This window comes from Cyanistes caeruleus, chromosome 23, assembly GCF_971803275.1.
Source record: "Cyanistes caeruleus chromosome 23, bCyaCae1.hap1.1, whole genome shotgun sequence".
In the NCBI taxonomy this organism is placed as follows: Eukaryota; Metazoa; Chordata; class Aves; order Passeriformes; family Paridae; genus Cyanistes; species Cyanistes caeruleus.
In genome coordinates, this window is record NC_141723.1 from 5,947,008 (window position 1) to 5,969,038 (window position 22,031).

The following is a 22,031-nucleotide window of genomic DNA, read 5'->3' on the forward strand; positions in this document are numbered from 1 at the left end:
CTCTACAAACAGTTGAGTCCCAAGGGACGCTCTGGTTTGGGGCTTGGAGATCAAACAGAGCTGTAAGTGCATCCTTCTGGGACATCTGACTGGGGGCAACTGGGGACGGCCACCCCTGTCCTTCCCTGTCCTCTGGGGTCCTGCCTGAGTCCCCAGGCCTGCGCCACATTCCTGGCTGCTGGTCTTTGCCAGGAGGTGGCAATGGGAGGACACGGCCACTCGGGCACCTTGCCAGAGCTGCACACACCCGTGTCCCGAGTGTCCCTGCCCCTCGGGCTCCCGGGACTCCCAGATCAGCCTCTTCCAGCAGCGGGAGGGCAGAGCTGCCCACGCAGGCGGGCTGGGCACGGCCGTGTGCCGTCTGTCGTGTCTGCCGCAGCTCCTCCGCTTTTCCCTCCAACCAGTCGGACCAGTGGGCCAGGACTGGTGCCCAGCCTCGCTGCAGCGAGGCAGCTGTGTCACCAGGAGACGAGGGGACAGGCAGGACGTGCCAGGCTCCAGCACAGACAGGGCTCTGCAGCAGCAGCCTCCAGCCCGGGATAACCGGGAGCAGCTCCCGCGGCACAACAGCGGCACATGGACCCCCGGACAGGTGAGTGGTGGCTTTTTCCCCCCTCGAGGGGCAGAGGTGGGATGTTCACGGCATGGGCAGCGCTTTGGTGACCTTGCTGCCCTCTGCCCCGCCAGCTGGGGCTGGGGCTCGCCGCTGCTGCGGCTCTGTGAGCAGCGCTGCTCAGAGCCATCCCCTGGGATGCCGCGGGGATGCTGCTCCCGAGGGAGCCAGGGCAGGGATGCCTCCCACACACGGCACGGGGCAGGGCCTGGGCACCACGCCGTCACCCTCCCACGGGCAGCGGGCGTGGGGACGGGGCAGTTTCGGCAGCCGGCTGATTCAGGGAGGCTGCTCCTCCTGCCCCGCAGCTCCTGCCGTGACTCACGGCTGCTGCAGCTCCCCGAGCTCGCCCACACCGGGGGTCCCGGGGCTGCAGCTCGCCCCTGGCCCCGCAGGAACGCTGAGCCGTGCCGGGAGGGCCGGGTGGAAGGGAGGGGGAGGCAGGGCTGGTCCCGCTCCTCTGCGATGCTCGGCGGCTGTTGGCGCATCCCAGCTGGGGCGAGAGCTGCAGGACGCCCTGGGACCTTGCTCACGGTGTAAACACTGAGACCACGGGGGAAATGTTCTCACTCCGCTGGCATCTGCCTAAATTTAGCTGCTCTGAGGTCATCCCTTTCCGCTGTCTCCTCGCTGCCGGTGCCGCACTGAATCCGGTCCCTGTGGCCGGCGCTGGCCGTGCTGCGGGGCAGTGCCCAGAGCCCCCCTGGCACAGCTCCCAGCACACGAACCGGGGCTCCTCGGTGTCCTGACCATCCCGGGAACATCCAGCGGGGCTGGGTTTTGCCTCTGCGGCACGGAGGGGAGGGATGGAGCGGTGCCGAGCCCGCAGAGGTCCCGCACTGCCCCGTCCGTGTCCCCGTGTCCCTCGAGCTGCTCGTCCTGACAAAAGCATCCTCTAGAGGGAACTGCCAGCCCAGAAATGGCTCTAGCGCCACCAGGAAAGGAGCATCACCCCACGAGGGCGTGAGCGGGACCAGGAATTAGGGTAGAGCACGGTCAGGGTGGCCACCCCCCTTCCCAGTGACCGTCCCACCTGCCAGCTCACCTGGGGACAGCGGTGCTCTCCGTCATGGGGCTTTGGGGGCCGCAAGGATCTCCGTGCCCAGCCCTGGCAGCCCTGCCTGCCGTGGGGACAGCACTGGAGAGCTGTACCCCAGCTCCCAGGTGTCCTGTCCCCTGCAGGGGACACCCAGGACCCCAAACCTCCCGGACGGGTCTGTCTGCAGAGCCCCTCCTCCCTCTGCTTTCCAGGACAAGAGCCCGTCAAGGTGATCGGGGTTGTCCTGGGCATCGGGCTGGCCCTGATGATCCTGGCGAGTTTTGGCTACAGCTGCATCCGGTGGTACCGGAGGGGCCACTCCCGGCGCCGTGAGTACGGGCAGGGGACAGGGGACAGGGGACAGGGGACAGGGGACAGGGGACAGGGACAGGGGACAGGGGACAGGGGGAGAGGGGCTCAGAGCACGGACTGGGGTGTGGGGAACGTGGGAGATGGGGCTGGGGGGGCTCTAGGCCAAGCTGGGAACCCCCTGAGGTGAGGAGGAGGATGCACACTGATGTCCTGGTGATGTCCTGCTGCCTGTCCTGCCTGTCCCCACCCTGCCACGCAGACTCACTGAAAAGCAAAGGTGGGTTCATGGCAACACATGGCTCTGACACCACTCTCCTCTTCCTCCACCACCCCAGGGCCTGACTTTGTCTTCAACCTCTACCACTCACGGTGAGTGATGCCATGGGGGGACCAGGGGCAGGAGGGCTCCCTTTGTGCAGTGCCAAGGTGTCACCCCCTGCTCCCCAGTCCCAAATCCCCCCAGTTCTGCTGTTGGCAGGGAGCTGGCAGGGGCTGGAGGGGGACGGGCAGTTTGGTGACCTCTCTGCTTTCCCTGCAGCGGGCTGGGGTCGGTGGCACTGGAGCTGGTGCCACCATTCAGCATCAGTGGCTCACTGGGAACCTCTGGCTATGAGCCCTTCCACAACCAGGGTCCATGAGGTGAGAGCTGGGCTGGTGAGCAGCCAGGACATCCCCTTGTCCCCCTCTGCCCCCCCGTGCTGTGCCCCAAAGCCTCTGTAGCCCCTGGGCATCACGGCTTTCCTCAGGACAGTCCCAGGGTTTTTCCAGCAAAAGTCCTGCCTGTGGCTCTGGGGCTTCAGAGGCTTTCCCTGAGCTCTGGTTTTGGTTTCTCCCCTCACAGGCTTTGGTTTGTGTTTCCTTCCCTGGGATGGGACATGTGGCCAGGGACAGAGGGATGGGGAGAAGTCCTTGCAGCGCTTCCTCTCGCTGCCTCTCTCACTCACAGCCTGGCACCAACAGAAAAAGCAACCAAAACCGGCTGGGGAGGATTCCTGCATTTTCACTTCTGCAAGAAACGTCTCCTGAATTGGGTGGATTTCAACTGAAATGGCAACGGTGCAGTTTCTGTTGCTAAAAAAGCTTCCCAGAATGACAGAATTGCTGGGACCTCTGCAGACCATCTGGGCTAACCCTACCCAAGGTCACCTGGAGCAGGTGACACAGGAACGCAGCCAGGTGGGTTTGGAATGTCTCCAGAGAAAGAAACTCCATGAATTCCCTGGGCATCTCCTCCATCTGCAGTTCTCAGTGGCTCTCTGCAGCCAGGGGTGCAGAGGGGGGCCTGTGGCCAGGGAGAGGGGCCCTGCTTGGCCAGCGGGGGCTGGCGAGGCACGGGGGGGCCTTGGGACCATCTCTTTGCAAGTTTCTGTCAGAAGAAGAACAAAGAAAAACTCAAGAGAGCCACGTGGTTGTAGGGAAACCAGTGAGGATAGAGTGGGATTTCCAGCGAGTCAGAGGGACCATCTGTGCTCTCGGCTATCAGAGCTAAACCCCGTGGTCTGTGGCTTTCTCCTGGCTGAAAGGAGATCTCTGACTGCTCATGGAGAGGGGGAAATGCCCCCTCCTGGGGCCTGGGAGCCCTCCGTGGTGAGCAGGATCCAGCAGAGCCCTGCATGACGCAGGATCCAGCCATGGGGCCTGACGTCAGCGGCCTTTCAAAGAACAACAAAAAAAAGCCGTGTTTTTGACGACTCCGTTTTCCAGAGGAAGTTGAAAAAAATGAAAAAGAAAGCAAAAAGCTCTAACCCCCAAAATACACAGAGGCAGAAGAGATGGGGCCAGTGGAGGGGCAGGAGGAGGCTCCCAGTGCCCTCCACATCCCTGTGGGATGCAGGGATGGATCTCAAACGTGAGCAGTGCCACGGGAGATGGAAAAGAAGGAAACAGCAAGGATCAGCCCCCTCCTCCTGCCTGCACTGGAAAAACTGAAAACAAAACCAAAAACCCTTCACCTGAAAACCACATTCCCCAAGAAGGGTTTTTGCCAGCAGTTTTACTTCCCACCATGAAGGTTCCCAGAAATGAGGTGCCTTTTGGAAAAACTTCCCTGTGACCCAGGTGACCCAGGCTGAGCTGTTCGGTCTCATCCTGTTTCCATTCTGATGACAACTGTTCACAGCATCACAGAATCAGTTTGTTTGGAAAAGATCTCTGAGATCATCGAGCCCAGCCCATGACAGAACACCACGTTGCTGAGCAGAGCCCTGACTGCTGTCTTTCCTCCACCCCTGGGTTTGACTTGTTCTGCTCCTGTCCTTCCCTGGTGATGTCCCATGGGATGTGCATCCCTGTGGAATCACTGTGATCGGCCCAGCCCCTTTTCCCTGCTGCTCCTCTGGTGATTGTTCCCACAAATCCCCCTGGGAAAACCCCCCAGGGACTCAGGTGTGTGAGGAGCTCTTGGAGAGCTGGCTTGGTTCTCCCTTTTCCCAGCTGTGACATGGAAATGCTCTTCACCACGTCAGGCAAATTGCCTCTTGCTGATGGGGAATGTCCAAATCCAGAAACAGAGAGCTCAGCTTGGCCTTAGGAGAGGATGAACAAATGGACCAAATAAATAACAGCACGTTTTTTTCTGTATTTACAAATGAAATGCAATAAATAATGTCTGTAGACAGACCATAGTGTGGTAGGACTGCCACGCTGGGCTCGTAGGTGCATCCCATATCCTGTGCTGGGGCTGTCCCACAGGGGCTGGATGCTGAAGGGTCTCTGCAGGGTCAGGAAAGTCTCTTGGTCCACCCCTGTGGGGTCAGGCAGGGCAGCAGCCCCGTGCTGCAGGGTGCTGATGTCAGGCTGACGTCTGCTTTCGGCCTCTGTGTTGTGAAAGGTTGGGAGGGCATCACAAGTGTGGGCATCAGCAGGAGGAGCCCAGCTGGCCCAGGAAAGGGGGAAGTGAAAGCACAGGACTGCCCCAGGCCCTGAGGATGGCCCTGAGACCATGCTGGGCAGACAAGGCAGAGGTGCCTGGTGTGGATCCCTGTCTCCCGTTAGCTGGACTGGCTGGAGGGACCACTGGGGGTGCCCACAGCAGGACTGGGGCCAAAGCAGCCCCACCAGTGGCTGAGCTGGTGCTCCTGGGCCATGCTGGGCCTGGCACTGTGAACATTCAGGGGTCGGGAGTAGCTTATCCAGTGGCAGACGAGGTAGTTGGGTCAGAGAGCAGGGCTGTGGTCCCCAGGGGACGGGTCACAGACAGCTGTCCTTGCTGTCCCTGCTGAGCCAGCTCAGGGGCGTGATGGGCAGTGTGATCCAGCTGGAGCTGAGGCTGGACACAGCAGCTGTCCCCAGGAAGGCAGTGTTGTTGAAGATGTTCAGGTTGAAGGGAGTTTTCAGATCAGGACTGGCTTTGGAGGTCAGTGGATCACCTGGAGCTGCCCAGTTCAGCAGAGTGGGGGCTTGGGGCCCCACCTGGCTGGAGAAATCCCATTCAGGGGCTCCCCATGGAGCGAGGTCCTGTGTGAGGGGACGCTCGGGCGAGGGCTGCTTCAGGTACCCTTTGGACACAGCCAGCTCGGAGCACTCCATGTCCAGCACGGTGTCGGTGCTGCCCGGGCCCTGCACGGACCCTGCACAGCCTGAGAGGGGCACTCCCTTGCCCGGGGCCTGCTCTGGCTCCCCGCTGCCCTTGGACTGCTGCAGGTACCCCCGGAACTCCACATCTTCCTGGCAGAGCCCGGGCTCCCCTGGGCTGGCATTCCCGCTGCCAGAGGAGCAGCCAGGAGCAGGGCAGGGGCTCTCCAAGCCCACCCCGCTGTCCTCAGCCTTGGGCAGCTGCTGTCTGTAGCCCTGGGGCTCGGGGCCTGCGGAGCAGCTCAGGGAGGAGGAGGAGGAGGAGGAGGAGGAGGAGGAGGAGGAGGAGGAGGGGATGTGCAGGCAGATGCCGCTGTCGGTGCTGGTGCCGCTGCTGTCTCTGCTCCCCGTGGGCCCCATCTGGTCCTTGGGCCATGCTGGGAGCTTCCAGCCCTGCTCCAGGGGCAGCTGGGCTGTGCTGGTGCTGCTGTCGGGGCTGCTGTCCAGCCGGGGCTCCTTCTGGCACAGGAAGAGCTGCTGCGTGGGGTCTGCATCCAGGCTGCCCAAGGATGGGGGCTCCTGCTCCACCCAGAGCGAGCTCTGCTTCATGAAGGACTTCTGGGAGGGAGAGAAGGAGGGGAGTGAGCTGTGCTTCATGCCTGCCATCCCTGCCTGCACCCTTGCTCTGGCCCCACAGGGTCCCTTACCAGGACTGACGGTGTCCTCACGGGTTTCCTTACATAGGTACACGCCAGCAGAGCCCCCAGGAGGCCCAGCAAAAACAGGGTGAGGAAGAAGGAGCTGAGGATGCCCGGGAGAAGCTCTGCGCTCCCTGCAAGAGAGGACGTGACCAGGTGAGGGGGGAGAGGGGAGCCCTCAGTGCACACAGCAGCGAGAGGATGCCCTGGTGTGGATCCCCACACCCCCAGGGCCAGGAGGCTGGGGAGGGTCGGCATGCCATGATTCCCCCCTCGCCTGGGTCCCACTTACTGTCCCTGTGGCCGGTGGTGACGCACTGCTCGTCGGTGCGCGTGGTGGGGACGGGCCTGTTGGCCATGCCGGGCTCCACGCTCAGGCAGTACTCTGTGAGCCACAGCAGCTCCCCCAGGGTGAACTCTGGGCTGCTCTTCACCACTGTGAACTGCAACAAACAACACAGGCTGGCACCTGAGAGCCCCCAGCTCCTGCTTCCCTCCCTCCTCCTCCTCTGCCCTCCCCGGGGGAAAGTCCCCAGGGTGTGATACGATAATGATGACAGCAGCTAGATCCAAAATGCCCACAAGAGCTGGAAACCTCCTCCATAAAACACACAAAGAAACCTCTCTGTGCTGCTGTGGCTGTGAGAAAGGTCAGCATTTACTCCTACAGAAGACCATGCCTGAACAATCTGGTTTTCGAGCAGCACCGTGTGGGACAGACGGGGACAGCACGGGAACAGCAGCTCCTCTCACCGTGTGGTTGTCCCGTGTCCTCCTGACGTACACGTGGTACTGGGTCATTTTCTTCTGGAAGTCTGTGTACTCCACGGTGATGTTCCCGCGGTGCAGGAGCAGCTGCAGCCGCACCTGGATGGAGTTGCCCACCACGGAGAGGCTCTGGCTCGCCAGGCGCAGGCCAGCTGGAAGCAAATCGGTCACAACAGCAGGTCAGGGCTGTTTCCTGTTCACAGCTCTCAGCCTGTGCAGCACCAGACTGAGCCGTGACTGCCCCACCATCCTCGGGTTGTCCCATCGTCCTGCACAGCCCACCGGCTCTCCAGGGAGGTGCGGAGGGAAATATCCCTGCTCTCACTCATCCCACAGCTCTTTGCAGGCAGTTTGGCATCCTGACCATCCCCAGCAACTCCAGCACAGGGTGGAGGCACAGCCCAACCCACCTTCCCGTGGGGAGAAGGCGCTGCTCCTCTTCCAGGGGGACGTGAGGTTCCCGGACACGGCCCTGACCCGTGCGAAGTAGCGCTGCTCCTGGTCCAGGGTGTAGTAGGTGAGGTCACAGGAGTGCTCCGAGCTCTTCCCACACTCTGGGATGGCTGTCCAGGGGACAACTGAGCCATAGCTGTGGGGAGAAGCACCAGGGGTGAGCAGAGAGCTGGAATCAGACCCCGGGCAGGGCAGGGCCCTCGCGTTGCCCTCGCTGTTACTCACACTTTGTACTCCACGTCGTAGCTGGCATTGCTGGGGCAGCCGTGCCCCGGCTCCCAGCTCAGCAGGTGCCACGCCACCTCCGCAGCAAAGCGCACGGCCCGGGGCTTCTCCAGCTCCTCACCTGTGGGGCACACGGGGAGCTCAGGGGGGAGCACAGCCCTGGCTCTCCAGCCCCACGGCAGCCTCAGGCCACAGCATCACCCGTGACGGGTGACCTAACAGCGCTGACCACCCGAAACGTGCAAGCCTGTGCCCAGATTTCTCTTCCCAACTTCCAGGATTTGCTCAGCCCCCTGTTTTCCTTCCTCTTTCTTTGGGGACAGCTCAGCTGGGGCTGCTTGGTGCTTTCCTGCCCCAAAAGGGAGCCGTATTTGCATCCCTCATCCCCTGCCTCATCCCCTGTTTGGACTCAGCTTTCCTGTTTTGCTCATCTGCTGCCTGGGTGAAACCAGACTTTTTCACACCTCCTGCCTGATCTCGGTGTTGTCACCTGGCAGAAAAGCCCCGCTGATAACATCTGCCACCTTTCCCTTGCAGGCTTCCCGGGCAGCTGCTGCCGTCCGGCAAGCAGCCAGCCCAGCGCTGTGTCCCCGGTGTCCCCTTGTCCTCACACCGCTGGGGACAAGCGGGGCTGGAGCCTTTGGGCTCCCAACCAGCAGCGAAAGGCGAGCACCGAGCAGGGAGCCCCGGCCGTGCCCTGCTCCAGAGACACCAGCGAAGGTGTCCAGGCTGCGGCTCCAATCTCACCGCATCCCAAGGAGCCCACCCGGAGCCGCGGGGCTCAGCCCCAGCCAGCAGGGAGGTGAAAAGCGTCCCGAGAGACTCACCGTGGGTCGGGCAGGGCAGGAGCAGCGCCAGGCACAGCGCCAGGGCGGTGGCAGAGGGGAGCATGGCCCCTCAGCATCCTCCGTGGCAGCAGGGCCGGGCTGTGCCCCGGCAGGAGCCGGGCGCTCGGTTTTCCCCCAGGGGCTGGCTCAGTGACGTCTCGGAGGCGTTCGAGCTGCACCACCAAAGGCACTGAGCAGCCACTTCCACTTCTCTTCGCTGTCCACCCACTCACCCCCAGCCAAAGCCTCAGCCTGGGCTGGGCTTTTCCGACAGAGTTTACAAGGAAGAATTCTGGGGGCTTTTCTGAGCAAAGCGGGGCCGTGCTGAGAAAGGCAATTACGAGTACAAGAGTGATGTTTCTGCCTTTGCTGCTTTGCTGTGAAAGGAGATGTAAAAAACAAGGCACAGGTGAGTGATAGCACCGAGGGTGACCTGTCCCAGGGGTTTTCCTGAGCACAGCACCGTGTCCTGTCCTGCCAGCAGCTGAATCCAGCCACGTTCTAACCAGCCCTGGAGTCCCAGGGGGGTTCTGGCTTTCCCTTCCTTTGGGCTCAGCCTCCTGCCTCAGCCTGCAGTGCCCCTTTCTCCATTTCTGGGGCTGAGTGACAAGCTCTGGGCTGTCCTGTGTCCTGCAAACACCCTCACACAGGGGTGACATTGGAAATCCAGCATCACACAGGGGCTGCCACTGTCCCCAGGGCTCTGGTAGCCCCCCGGGTGTGTCTGTGACCCCATGGCTGTGGGGTCTGGCCCCGCAGTGATGTCCTGCCTGTCTGGTGATGCTGGCACCTGATTCATCACCCAGCACGCTGTGTGTGAGTGCTCTGCTTTGCCTCAGAGCCTGCTTGAGGGCTTTCCTGGGGCCCTCATGTGATGAAGAGTGATCTTCCACAAAAAGAGGAATTTCCCACTGGGGAATTAGTGGAAAGGACGCAGATAAAAAGAAGGGAAACCAAAAGTGCTCTGGACAGACTCAGAGAGCATATAGGTGGGCACAAAGCTGCAGGCTCCTCTTTGAAGAACCATCTTAAAGGCCTGAAGTGGGAGATTTCTCCTGTTTTCATTGACTTATCCTTTCTGACAAAGGGCAAGGGCTTTCACAAACTTGCAGTCTGGCTGGAGTACCAGCAGCAGATCCCCTCCCTGCCCTGGGTTCATTCCCATCCAGGGCAGAGCAGCTGATGTCCTGCCACTCTGCTCTTGGCCCCTGAGTCACATCAGAGCTGAGGAGTCCTGAGATGAAGCACAGCCAGTCCCACAAAAAGCCACAGATTGTGTTTTGTGTAAGGCAATGACAATTAAAAGCAACGGGACCAAAAGGCAGGGAAGTGGAAGTTCTGCAGAAAAGCTTTCTGTGGAAAGGGGCTGGCCCTGTGGGTGAGGCGGTTCAGAGCCTTGGGAGAAATGGTTGGCAATTTAGAAGAAAATGAAAGAGGCTGGGGGGGAACAAGAGTTCTGCAGAATGTTTGGATGGCGAGTGGGACTCGGGCTGGAAGCTGAGCTCTGCAGGGAGGGCACTGCCAGGTGCCACACGAGAGGCTGGTGAGGGGACAGTGTGAGCTGGGGGTGACGTGTCTGACCCTGAAACGCCTCCCTGTGAACACACCACAGAGAAACCCAGCCCAGGAGCGCCTGGGCCTGTGCATTTCCCTCCCTGCTGTCCCCCAGGAAGCTTTCCCAGGGTGACAGCAGGGTCAGACAGGTGATGCTGCACCGAGCAGGGCAGGGATGGGGCCCGAGGGCTGGCTCTGCACAGCCCTGCCGCAGGACAGAGCGGAGCAGAGTGATCCTCATCCCAATTCCCTCGTGCCTGGAGGTCAGAGCAGCTCTCCTGGGCTGGTGGAGCCGGCTCTGGTTGTGTGTTTTAGCTCCTGTTTAATGGCTGGGAGGGCAGGAGGGTGCAGGGAGGGCTCACAGCAGCGTTACCAGCAGGAAAGGTGAGGATTTCACCCGGGAGCTGTGTTCATGCTGACATTTACCATCAGGCTGCAGGGTTCAAGCCACACACCCTGTTCTCTGGAACCTGCTCTCTGTAGGTGTAGCCATGAACAATTCCTGGAGCTGTTTCCTGAGCATCCCTTTCTGAAGAAGATGCAGCAGCTGAGGAGGGCATGCCTGGCTCAGGGGTGCAGCTCAGGGCTTGGCCACCCCTGCAGAGCCTGCAGAGGCACAGAAAGCAAACAGAAAAACCCCAAAAAACATTCCTGCCTGTGACAACTACCGAGGAGTGCGCTGTGGAGCGAGGGCTGGCTCAGAGCCCCTCTGTGAGCTGGGATCCTGAGAGCAGGAGGGGTCAGAGGGATCCAGCCCAGGCTTTCCAGCCTCAAAAGGAAGGAGCTTTGCAGCAGCGCTCCTCCAAGCTTGGATGTCCCTGCTTGTCTCCTGCCCTTCTGATGAGCAGGTGTGGGTGGGGAGCTGGATGAATAAGGGACTTACACTATGAATAATGCCAGGAGAAATGTGTGGCACTGAGGGTCATGGCTCTGGCTATCAGAAAGCACAGAATGAAGCTAGGCCTTTCTCCTTTAATCCAGGTATTTTCACTTGTTTCTAGCCGAGTTCTTGGTTAAGCACAGCATCCCCCAGGTTTTGCCTGCAGGGGAGGCAGGAGGCTCCTGGAAGAAGCATCATTCCATTAGCAAAGGAATTAAAAGGCCTCTAAAGAAACTAGAGGAAAATGGCATTTCATTTCCTTTGTAACAGGGAACTCTTGACTTCTGGGTCACACCAGAGAGGTTCTCCTGGGGCTGGGCATGTCTGTCCATCCCCTCCTGTGTGCTTGGCTGGGCAGGAGAGCTGTGGGTGAGTGGGTGGTGGGCATAGAGGGGAGGAAGGGGGGTTCGGGTGGGCAGCGGGGAACCCCGAGATGCTGCTGTTCCCTGGGGCCAAGTCTCACCCTGCAGATTCTGGGCGCTCGGCTGGCCCTGCCCCGCATCCCCGGGCCGGCACAGGGCAGGTGTTTTGCAGGTGCGCCTGGAGCGGTTGGGAAACCGGCGGCGCCGGAGCCGGGCGGCAGGTCCGACAGGTTTGCTCCTGGCGCTGGCACTGACGTACGAACCCTCTCGCCAAACACCTCCTGGCCCGGCCCCTGCTCGGCACCGCGCTGCTGGCATGGCCGTGCCGCGGCTCTGAGCCCAGCCCAGCCCCGACCCCGGCCCATGGACGGCAAAACCTCCCCGGTAAGTGCGGGCGGCTCCGATGGACCCGCTCCCCTCGGGCTTTGGTGGAGGCACCGGGCTCTCCCTCGGCTCCCCGGCTGTTCCTGAGCAGCAGCCGGGGGAGCAGGAGCCGGGGGAGCAGCAGCCGGGGGAGCTGCCTGAGGAGCTGCCTGAGGAGCTGCTGCCTCCGGCACCTCCCTGGAGGGAGGGCAGCCAGCAGCATCCCTGCTGCTGCCCGGTGCTGGCAGAGGTGTCGAGGCTCCCGGGTGCTTTGCCACGCCGGAGCTGCGAACAGAGGGGACCAGCTGGTGCTGGCAGAGGGATCTGGTGCTGCTTGGCACATTCCCGAGCCCTCCGGCACTTTCCAACAGCTCTTCACTGGTGGGCACGGCCCTGCTGCTCCCCTCGCCTGCTCTCCGGGCAGTTTTCCTGCGCCCTTTTTGGGCTGGGCTGACTGGGACCTGCTCAGCCCTGGATGTGGGGCTTTGCTGAGCATCCTGTCATGAGGAAAACATCCATCCCAGCCGGGCACCGGGCGAGGCAGCGAGTAATTACCGAGCCGAGCAGCGCCGGCCGTGCCAGCGCCATCCGGAACGAAGGCGGCGGTGCCGGCGTGGATGGGGCTCGGGGGAGGCAGAGCCGTGGGCTCCTGCTGGATGTCAGCTGGCTCTGGGGAGATGCAGAGTGGTCCCAGCTCTGGGCAGCCCCAAAGCAGGGTGGCATCACTGCATCTTGGTGATAGTGGGGCAGGAACTGGGATGGCCACACGCAGAGGCAATTGGCCAATACTGGACAACCCCACCGGGCCACCTTGGCACTGTCACTTGGGTTAAAGGGGCCATCAGGAGTGCCAGGAGCCACCCAGGGCTCTGCAATGGCAGCAGCGTCTCTTTGTCTTTCCAGGCCTCTGTTTGCCCCTCTGTGGAGTGAGGTGAGCAGTGGTTACACAGCCCTGGAACATTTTGGGTCTGTGGCCAAATGCTGCTCACAGTGGCACAGGATGACCTGTCCCTGGCCACATCGGGCTGGCTCCATCGACAGTTGGGCAGCTGCACTTGCAGTGACGCTGGCTGGCTTTGGGATTTCACTTTGCTGTGGGTATCAGGGTCTTGGCAGTGTCCTGTCCCCGCTCTGGTGCTGGGCTCTGTCCCCTCCTGGTAGGCCGCACTCAGCAGTGGCACTTGAGCAGGACATTGTCACCCAGAGGGACCAGGGGCTCTCACAGGCTGAGGACATCTTTGTCCCTGGCGAGGACAATGTCTCCATTGTGTGCTGGCTGAGCTGCCCCACACGGACAATCGGCACTTCACAAGCAGGTGAAGGAGTTCCCAGGCTGGACACAGGGCTGTGAGCAGCTGGAGCCGTGCCGAGCTCAGCTGGGGAGGAGGATCTGAGGCAGCTCCTTCCAGCCACTTTAATCCAGGCTGCCTCGCTCTCTCTCCTCCTGATGCTCTGGATTTTTGGGAGTTCCTGTGTCCTTCTGCTCCCCCAAGATGTGGCTGGGCCCTGGGTCTGGTTGCAACACCCAGGTGTTCCCTGGCTTCCGCTTTCCCTCCCACTCCGAAACTGCGGGTGACTGCTGGCTGGTTTCCCTGCAAGCTCAGCCTCCAGCCCAGCCTGGGTTACCTTTCCCCCGGTGATTGTCCTCTGCTGCCGTGGGTTTGGGGGCCTCCCCTCCACACCAGGGTGTGGAACTGCAGGTCAGTGCATGTGCCAGCTCACGGTGCAGAGGGGATGGGCACCTCGGTGCTGCTGTCCTTGGTTTGGGTGCCTGGCCCAGCTCTGCTCCGAGCCTTGGAGCAGGGACAGGGAGTGAGGTGCTGCTTGCACTCCTGACAGGTTTAGCAAAGGGCTCGTGGCTGTTGTATCCACTGCCTGCAAGGTGAGCAGAGCTGGCCAGGAGTCCCTGAGTGTCCCCAGTGTCCCTCCTGGGTGTCCTGTGGAAGCCATGGGTGCCCCAGACGGGGGTTGGCTGTGCCCCTCTCCCCACAGCCGCCTCTGGCACGCATCTCTCTCGTGGCTGGTGCAGCATTTGCAGAGAGGCCATCGGGGAAAGGGCTCAAACCGCAGCAGCACGTGTGATCCGGGCACGGCTCTGACTCTGACTTTTACTCAAAAGCCAGCAAAGGATGAGTAAAGGTTTTGTGGGCAGGAGCCATCGCTCGTTCACCGGGGTCATGCACTCCTCTCAACAGAAACATCTCTGCAAAACCACCACTCTTTTCTCTGCTGCAGTGGCCCTACACTGCTTGCCCACGGCAAGATGCTTCTCTGCCAGGCCCCCAGGATTACTTAGACTTTTAAGGAAATTAGCTGAAAGTTCACCTGTGTGTAAGAAAGGGCATGTGCTTCCTGCTGAGGAGCAGTCTGACCTATGGCACGTTTTGGTGTTAATTTGATATATTTGCACACTGGAGGTGGGAGTGCTGCTGCACCCAGCATTGCTGGCTCCCTGGGGAAGCTGGCTGTGGTTCCTGTGTGTGATGCAGAGGTTTCTCCTGTGCAGGATTGTAGTTCTGCTGGTCTGATAAGCAAAGGGTTACAGCTGCTGCAGGGTGAGATGTGACACATCAGATGTGTGGAGATAGCACACAAATGCCAGGGGAAAAGGGTATTTACAAAACCTTCATTTCTACGTAAGCAGGGGAAGTTCTTTGCCCAGGAAGGGTTCCTGGCATCCCCACTGCTCTGCTCAGGACCTGCCACAGCTCTGGCTGTCACCAACAGCGGGCACTGAGGGTACCCAGGGGAGCCCCACGATGTGAGAACTGAAATCCCATCAGTGTTGGGACCGCTCAGCTCATTAGGGGAGGGCACTGCAGGGCATCCTCCAGCCCTCCCAGCCCCGAGGAGAAAACTGAGGGACCCTCCCGGGCTCCCCAGCACCTCTGGGAGAAGGCAAGGCTGGGAAATCCGGCTGTAGGGAAAGCTGGAGCACGTTCCTGCAGTCCGGCAGGGAAGGGGTGACAGCGGGGCCATGCAGCGGAGCACAAAGTGCCTCTCTCCGCTCCTCCCCGTGCACAGGAGCCCGGGGAGCTCCACACGAGCCCGAGGAGGCTCCCCATGGCCGGGGGACATTGGCGGTGCCCGTGGCACTCCCGCGGGGTGGGAGGAGGGAGTTAGGGGAGGTTAGGGAGGTTTGTGCCGCTGCTGGCCGGGAAGGCTGGCCGGGAAGGCTCCCGGAGCCCGGGGGGCTGTGTCTGTGCCGGGGTGAGCTCGGCAGGCCCGGGCAGGGCAGGGCAGGGCAGGGCAGGGCAGGGCAGGTGCGCCCCTCGGGCCGTGTGCGGGACGCGCGGCCACGCCGGGACCGTGACTCAGCCGTGATGGGCAGGAAGTCACCCTGTGCCAGCAGGGCACAGCCGCCTTCCCAAAGCCCCAGCCTCAGCCACCTGCTCATTAGGGCTCCTGCTTCCCGGCAGGAAACACCAGGGCAGAGAAACGCCAGCTGCAGCTCCTGTGCGGGTCTCCCTCCTCCAGAGCTGCGCTCCAGCCCGAGCGCTCCTCGCTGGCTTGGGCGGGGAAAGGGATGGGTTATGGCCATGGGGAAAGGCGATCTCCGGCAGTGCGGGGCCAAAAATCAGAGACAGGCTCGCAGAGAGATGTGTCAGAGCCCATCTCTGGGTGGTAAGTGGTCCCTGCAGGGTGGTGGCTCCACTCCCCCCGGAGCTCCCCTGCAGAAGTGCTGTGACAGAATCCCAGAATGATTTGGATGGGAAGGGACTGAAAGCTCACCCAGTTCCAGCCCCCTTCCACGGGCAGGGACACCTTCTGCTGGACCAGGTTGCTCCAAGCCCCATCCATCCGACAAAAAGTAGAGGAAGCAGCATTTATTTTGGGATTTGTTCCTCTCTGGAGGAAAATGAGAGGCTCTGGCTTCTGTCACCAAAGGAGCATTTGGAAGAGCGTATTTTGAGGAGAGGAAACAGATACATATTCTTCTGTGAATTCATGGATGAGGAGTGACACAACTGCAGAGCAGCATTCCAGGGTGCAGGACGTTTCAGGGCTTGGAAAACACTGATTATTAAGTATTACTAAATGACAGCTGGAAATTGCACTGTATTTTTCAAATGGCTAATTAAGGATAGATGCATAAATTGGGGCACTGGCCCCGTGGAACTGGGCCACAGCGTGACTGTCACGATGCCAAATACCCGGCTGATTGCTCGGTTCACAGTGATGGCTTTGGGAAGTTCAGGCACCTGGAGGGGAAAACCCAGTGACAATGAGTATTTTTGCCATCCTGGGTGGGATATGGCTCAGGTTCTGGTACAGAGAGAGGCACTGGGGTGGTGACTCTCCATGGTTCTGTGGGGAACAGGCTCGTTGTGATGCCAGGGGGGCTCAGCTCCATCTCTGTGTTGCTTTCACCTTCACAGCTGGCAGGGTGGCAGCTGGGGGACCCTGGTGGGCAGCAGTCACTGCTGGTGACAGTCCCCTCTGCCCACAGAGCACTGCCTCGCCCAGCAGTGTCGCCCCCAGCCTCCTCCATGTCTCCAAGGTCAGCAGCATCTTCGGTACCCGACCTCCGCAGCCTCGAGAGAACGTCCTGGGCATCAGCTTCAAACCCTACAGCCCCGAGTCCGGCCCGGCCCCGAGCCCCTGCTCAGCCTGTGAGAGCACACGTAAGGACGGGGCCCAGGGTGATCCCTGGTCCCTCTCAGCATGGGGAGGGATGGAGGGAGGCAGGGATGTCACAGACAGCCACGGGGGTGCGAGGGGTGTGGGGGTAAGGGACAGGACAGTGACCACAGGGCAGGCTGGGGTGTGCATGGCCTTGCTCACCCACAGCTCAGAGGTGGGCAGCAGGGTCTGGGAGCCCCGAGGAGGCAGCTGCTCCCTGACCCTGCCTCTGCCCTGCTGCCAGGATCCTCCATGTTTAGATCTCCCTGCATGAGCCAGCGGCGGCTTGCGCTCATCTTCTGCGTCTCCGTCCTCATCGTGCTGCTCGTCGCCCTCATCCTGCTGTGTGAGTGGGGTCCCAGCCTGGTGTGGCTCCTGGAGGGGACCTAAGAGGAGAGGGGGGGTCAGCAGAGCCTGGGGATACCCACACTGGGAAGTGCCAGAGGGGAAACTCCTGGCCGAGAGACAGGAATGTGCTCTTCCCATTCCCTGAGTGTTCCTGACATCTGCTGGAGAGACAGCAGCTGGGGAAAGGAGAAAAGGAGATCTGCTGCCTGGGCTGGTGGCAGCATTTGGGGCTTGCTCTGGTGGGCAGCAGGGAACCCAGCAGCACCCCCAGCTGCCCTCCCCAAGACAAATCATGGTCTGATGGAATCCCTTTAATCCTGGTGACATCCAGCTGCCACTCTGCAGCCGGTGGGCTTGAAGCACCCACAGGCTGAGTGCATTTTCTGTGGGTGAAGGAAGAGGGGTTTGCAGCATCTGGGCAGCACAGGGGGGTGTCAGAGTGGCCAGTCCTCTGTCCAGCAGCTCCTCACTCTTGCCTCAAACACACCTCACACTCACACCCGGTGACTGGGAACGCTCCTGTGCCTGGCACACCTCCAGACACCCACCCAGGTGGGTCACAGCCCTTCACCCAGCCCTGGCCTCAGCGTGGTGTTCTTCTGCTTCCAGTCATGTTCTGGCGCTCACAGACGGGCATCGTGTACAAGGAACCAGCAGAGAGCTGCAGGGACAGCGCCGTGCGCTGCGACGGCGTCGTCGACTGCTCCCAGAGGAGCGACGAGCTGGGCTGTGGTGAGGCACTGGGAGCTGGGAGGGTGGGAATGAGGGGAGCCCCGGGAGCACCCCTGACCCTCCTGCTCCATCCCACAGTGCGCTTCTCATCCGAGGAGTCTTTGCTCCACGTCTACTCCAGCACAGAGAGCCAGTGGCTGCCGGTGTGCAGCAGCGACTGGGACGAGTCCTTCTCCAGGAAAACCTGCCGGCAGCTGGGGTTTCAGAAGTAATTCCTGGAGGATGGGTTGTGCTGCTCGGGTCCTGGGGCCCTGCCAGACCCCTGCCCTAGCTGAGTGCAGGGCTGTGCTGTGTTGTTTCCCCCAGTGTTGCGTTTTCCCGCTGGAAGGTGGCATGTCCAGCTCTGCTCTGGGCACAATGCAGGGACCAAGGGGTCAGTGCCTGGATGGGGGGACCCTCACTGCCTGTCCTCTCCCCTCCCAGTGCGTCACAGACCGAGTACATCCCCCTGCGTGTCTCTGGCAAGAGCCTCACGGTGACTGATGAGCGAGAGACCATCCAGCAGAGCCTCAACAGGTACCAGGGTCACCTCATGCCCCGTCCCTGCCCCGGTGCCACAGGAATGGGGCTGAGCCTGGGTCTCCCTCCTCTCTCCTGCAGCTCCCAGTGTCTCACGGGAAAGTACGTCTCCCTGCGATGCACAAGTAAGGAGCTGGCCAGGACACAGCCGAGGGTGGGCCCCCTTTCCAGAGGCTTGGGAGCACTTTTCCCCCTTCTCAGTGTGGGGTTGGGTAAATGGGACATCTTCCAGCAAATTTTCTGGGTGATAGAAAAGTACCAGCTTTGCATTCCCTGCAATAAGCGTGGTACCTGTGGGTGGTGGGGACGCTGTGTGTGTCCCCCTCTGTGCTCCCCTTCCCCCCGAGCCTTTCCCCCAGCTCTGCTCTCCCCTCCAGCCTGTGGGCAGAGGATTTCTGGCCGGATCATCGGTGGGAAGGAGACCTCTGTGAACAAATGGCCCTGGCAGGTCAGCGTGCAGTACGGGCCCATCCACATCTGCGGCGGCACCATCATCGACGCTCAGTGGGTGCTCACGGCCGCCCACTGCTTCTTCATGTGAGTGCTGCTGCCAGCCCGGGCACCCAGCCCGGCCCCACACCCCGGCTCTCACTCCCTCCTGCCCCATCTCACCCTGCCAGGAACAGCATGAAGATCCTGGATGACTGGAAGGTGTACGGAGGGGTGTCAGACCTGAAGCAGCCCATGGATGGCATCCCAGTGTCCCAGGTCATCATCAACTCCAACTACAGCGACGACCATGACGACTACGACATCGCCCTCATGAAGCTCTCCAGGCCACTGACACTCTCAGGTGAGGTGTCTCAGCTCAGCTGGCCTTGGCTGGGTGGCGTTTGGGGCACAGGGAGATGGACAGGACCGAGAGGCAGCTCGGGAACCATGGGGTGCGTGGGGCTGCTGCCGGCTGGAGCATCCAACTCTGCTGTGGCCACATTGCTCGTCCCTTGGCCAGGAAGGGTCTGGCACTCGCAGCCGTGGGCTCAGCTGTGCCACCAGCCCCACACGGGGCGGGGGAGATTGTGCTGGGGTGTGCAGAGAGGAAAGCCTTTCCTGCGCCCCCTCCCTGTGACATTTCTCTCCCGGTGACTCCTCCCTCGCTCCTTGCCCGGCTCCCGTCCCGTCTCCTGCAGCCCAGGTGCGCCCCGCCTGCCTGCCCATGTACGGCCAGCGCTTCCAGACCGGCCGGTCCTGCTTCATCACCGGCTTCGGCAAGACCAGGGAGAATGAAGGTGAGGGAGGACTGCGGCTCCTGCCCTCCAGCACAGCCCTGCTGTGGCCCCCGAGGGCTTTCCCGCAGGGATAACTCTGGGGATCGCCCTCCCAGCCGCGAGGCTCGGCAGGAATGAGACCTGTGAGAAACAGCCGCTTCCTCCCTCGCTGCGGAGGGCCCGGGGGGCGCCGGGGGATGCCGAGACCTCCCCTGCCCCACAGCTTTTCCTGCCTTGCAGATAACACGTCCCCGAAGCTGCGGGAGGCCGAGGTGAAGCTGATCGACTACAAGATCTGCAACAGCGACAAGGTGTACGAGGGCTACCTGACCCCCCGCATGATGTGCGCCGGCTACCTGCAGGGAGGGAAGGACGCCTGCCAGGTGAGCGGCGCTGCCCGATTTTGGGTACCCGCAGAGGGGCGTCCCCTGCCTCCCCTCCTCACTGCTCTGCTCCTCCGAGCCAGGGTGACAGCGGAGGGCCCCTGGTCTGCGAGGACGATGGCCGCTGGTATGTGGCCGGGGTGACGAGCTGGGGGACAGGATGTGGCCAGAAGAACAAGCCCGGAGTGTACACACGTGTGACAAAGCTCCTCAGCTGGATCTACAGCAAAATGGAGGTGAGGTGGCAGGGCTGTGCCTGGGCAGGGTGGCCCTGGAGAGGGGCTGTACCCCCAGCCCAGCCCCTGGTGCCTCACCCTGCGCTCCTCTCTGTCCCTTGCAGAGCGAGAACGACTAAGAGCGGCATGGACACTCGCCTGGGCTGTGCCTCTCCGGCTGCCACGGCCCGCTGCCCCGGGCTGCTGCCAGGCCACGATGGCACAGCCAATCCCCCACCCCTCTCTGGGCTGTCCGTGCAGCCAGGGACCTGTGGCTGCCCCGAACTCTGCAAACAGCACCTGCAAAGTGACCCTGCCCTCGCCTGGCGCCGGGGGTGACACGGTGGTGACACCGGGGGGACACAGCCCGTGCCAGCGGCTGGCCGTGCTGGCTGGGGGACACCTCCTTGCCCCGTGTCTGTGGCTCTCCTGCTGTAAATAGACCTGTCCGGACAGGCTGTGCGAGTGCTTCCTGGCGGGGCCGAGGGGCTGCCGGCAGAGCACAGAGAGAGAGACAGAACTCTCTCCTTTTGCCAGGTCTGTGCCACCTTGGGGTGCAGGGTGTGCCAGCTGTGTCACACTCCTGGGCTACACTGCGGCCACGGGGAGCCCCGGGGTGCGGATATTCCATCCTCCAGGAGCCCCGGGGTGCGGATACTCCATCCTCCAGGAGCCCCGGGGTGCGGATATTCCACCCTCCAGGAGCCCCAGGGTGCGGATACTCCATCCTCCAGGAGCCCCGGGGTGCGGATATTGTTGCACCCTCCAGGAGCGCCGGGCTCCGCTCTCGTGTTTGCGGAGGGATTTAGGAAGTGCCTTTTACGAGCTGTGCCAGAGAAATGCCGCCTGTTTATTTTCCCGTGCCGTGGCTCTGGGCTGAGCCCGCTCCAGGGAGGGTTTGGCAGCCGAGTGGGGCAGCTCTGTGCCCTGGGGTGGCTGCGGGAGCTGTGGCAGGAGCCAGCGGCAGCCAAAGGTCACTCTGGAGGGTGGTTCGGAGCAATCAAATCACCCTCCCAATGTGAGGATCTCCCTGCCCTGCCCGAGCAGGGATGGCACAGCCAGCCTCTGCTCCCTGCCCACTCCCCAGCACATTTCCCTCGAGGAAACAAGTGCCTGCGTCTCCTGGTGGGTGCTGGGGCGCACAGGGAGATCCCCAGGGCGAGCAGAGGCTGCCTGCTCCCCTCCCCAGCCCTGTGGTCAGCTGCAGGGGCGTCCTTTGGAGCCTGGCCACCCCGCACTCTTGTAATAAATGTTTTGGTAGTGCCCCAGGTGGAGATGGCTCTTTGGGATGGGCTGGAAAGGAAGCAGCGATGTGCCGAGGATCCCTGGGGAGCGGGCGTGCGGGGCTTGTGATGGAGTGGCCCTTCCTGCCCGTCACTGCTCCTGGCTGGGAGAAAAACGATGTTTTAGGTTGCTCAGGTGCTGGGAACGTCCCCTGGGTTCCCAGCACTGGCCACTTCCCCTAGAAAAGGTTGTGGTTTGTGTTGGGATTTTGGGAGAGCGTGTCAGCTCCGGTTCTGGGTGTGCAGAAAGCACCTGCCTGTCCCTGGGGCTGGGGCTGCACCTGCCGGGAAGGGCTGGGTGAGCTCCTGGCTGTGCTGCACTTCTCCTGCATTGGAGCAGCGCTGCATGGCTGCCCCGGAGCTGGACCCAAACAAAGGGAGGGAGTCGGTGCCCTTCGGGCAGCACCAAGTCAGCCTGACCTCAAATCCCTTTTCAGAGCTGCAGCCCAGAAACCTCCCACGGACACAGGAGCTGCCCGTGAAGGACGGAGTGTGCAGGGCCCAGGGGACTGCTCCCACTTCAGGACGTGTGACAAGGGCCTCGGGCACCCTGCTGAATTCCAGGAGGGGTGGGGGGCTCTGCCCCACACACACTGAGGCTGAGGTGCTGCAGTGACTGCCCCGAGTGTGCAACACGATTTCCACAAACAGAAGCAGCAGCTTGAGTTAGAAACAGGCCCTGACTTCCCTGTTTTGTTTTGTTTTGGTCTGGTTAAAGTGGGAATTCCATTAAATCACAGACCCAGCTTAGGTTTGTCCAGAGGCGATCTGGGGGTTTCTGTGGATAAGTCAGAGTGAAGCAGCAGCTCACAAGTGGTTTATTTCTGGAGAAATTAATCTTTTAAGAAGGAATAACCCAAAATTTGGAAGCCAGCAGGAGCTGATCTTGCTGGAGCTGTGTTCCTGGGACCAGTCATGGTAACATTTCAGCATGTGTGGGACCTTCTCCTCTGCTGTGGGTTTCTCCTCCTCAGGGGTTATTGCTCCTCTGAAAGTCTCTCCCAGCAGAGAAATGCTTTTAGTCCCTAATACAGATTTAATTTATTTCTTCTAAACCTGCCAGCCAGCAGTGTCTCCCCCCAGGCCCACAGGCAGGTATGCTGTGTTTTCCCA

At 61.5% G+C, this 22,031-nt stretch overlaps 3 protein-coding genes across 3 annotated transcripts; 2 read left to right on the forward strand and 1 right to left on the reverse strand.

Annotated features, from left to right (window-relative positions):
- Positions 1-404: 404 nt before the first annotated feature.
- On the forward strand, positions 405-4,583 carry SMIM35 (small integral membrane protein 35). The gene is made up of 5 exons (XM_086861073.1): positions 405-592; positions 1,865-1,981; positions 2,300-2,333; positions 2,503-2,603; positions 2,806-4,583. The coding sequence occupies exons 1-4, from the start codon at positions 577-579 to the stop codon at positions 2,600-2,602; spliced, it is 267 nt and encodes an 88-aa protein (XP_086717199.1). The 5' UTR covers positions 405-576; the 3' UTR covers position 2,603; positions 2,806-4,583.
- Positions 4,523-8,789, reverse strand: IL10RA (interleukin 10 receptor subunit alpha). Its single transcript, XM_023946472.2, has 7 exons — positions 8,449-8,789; positions 7,622-7,742; positions 7,354-7,532; positions 6,929-7,095; positions 6,468-6,618; positions 6,185-6,309; positions 4,523-6,095 (listed from the first exon to the last, which is right to left on the reverse strand). Exons 1-7 carry the CDS (start codon positions 8,510-8,512, stop codon positions 5,154-5,156), a joined length of 1,749 nt encoding a protein of 582 aa, XP_023802240.2. The 5' UTR covers positions 8,513-8,789; the 3' UTR covers positions 4,523-5,153.
- TMPRSS13 (transmembrane serine protease 13) lies at positions 8,763-20,901 on the forward strand. Its single transcript, XM_086861072.1, has 13 exons — positions 8,763-11,628; positions 16,058-16,232; positions 16,475-16,576; positions 17,188-17,310; positions 17,389-17,518; positions 17,734-17,826; positions 17,911-17,954; positions 18,207-18,366; positions 18,450-18,622; positions 18,960-19,058; positions 19,278-19,420; positions 19,504-19,656; positions 19,761-20,901. The coding sequence occupies exons 1-13, from the start codon at positions 11,203-11,205 to the stop codon at positions 19,773-19,775; spliced, it is 1,836 nt and encodes a 611-aa protein (XP_086717198.1). The 5' UTR covers positions 8,763-11,202; the 3' UTR covers positions 19,776-20,901.
- Positions 20,902-22,031: the final 1,130 nt, after the last annotated feature.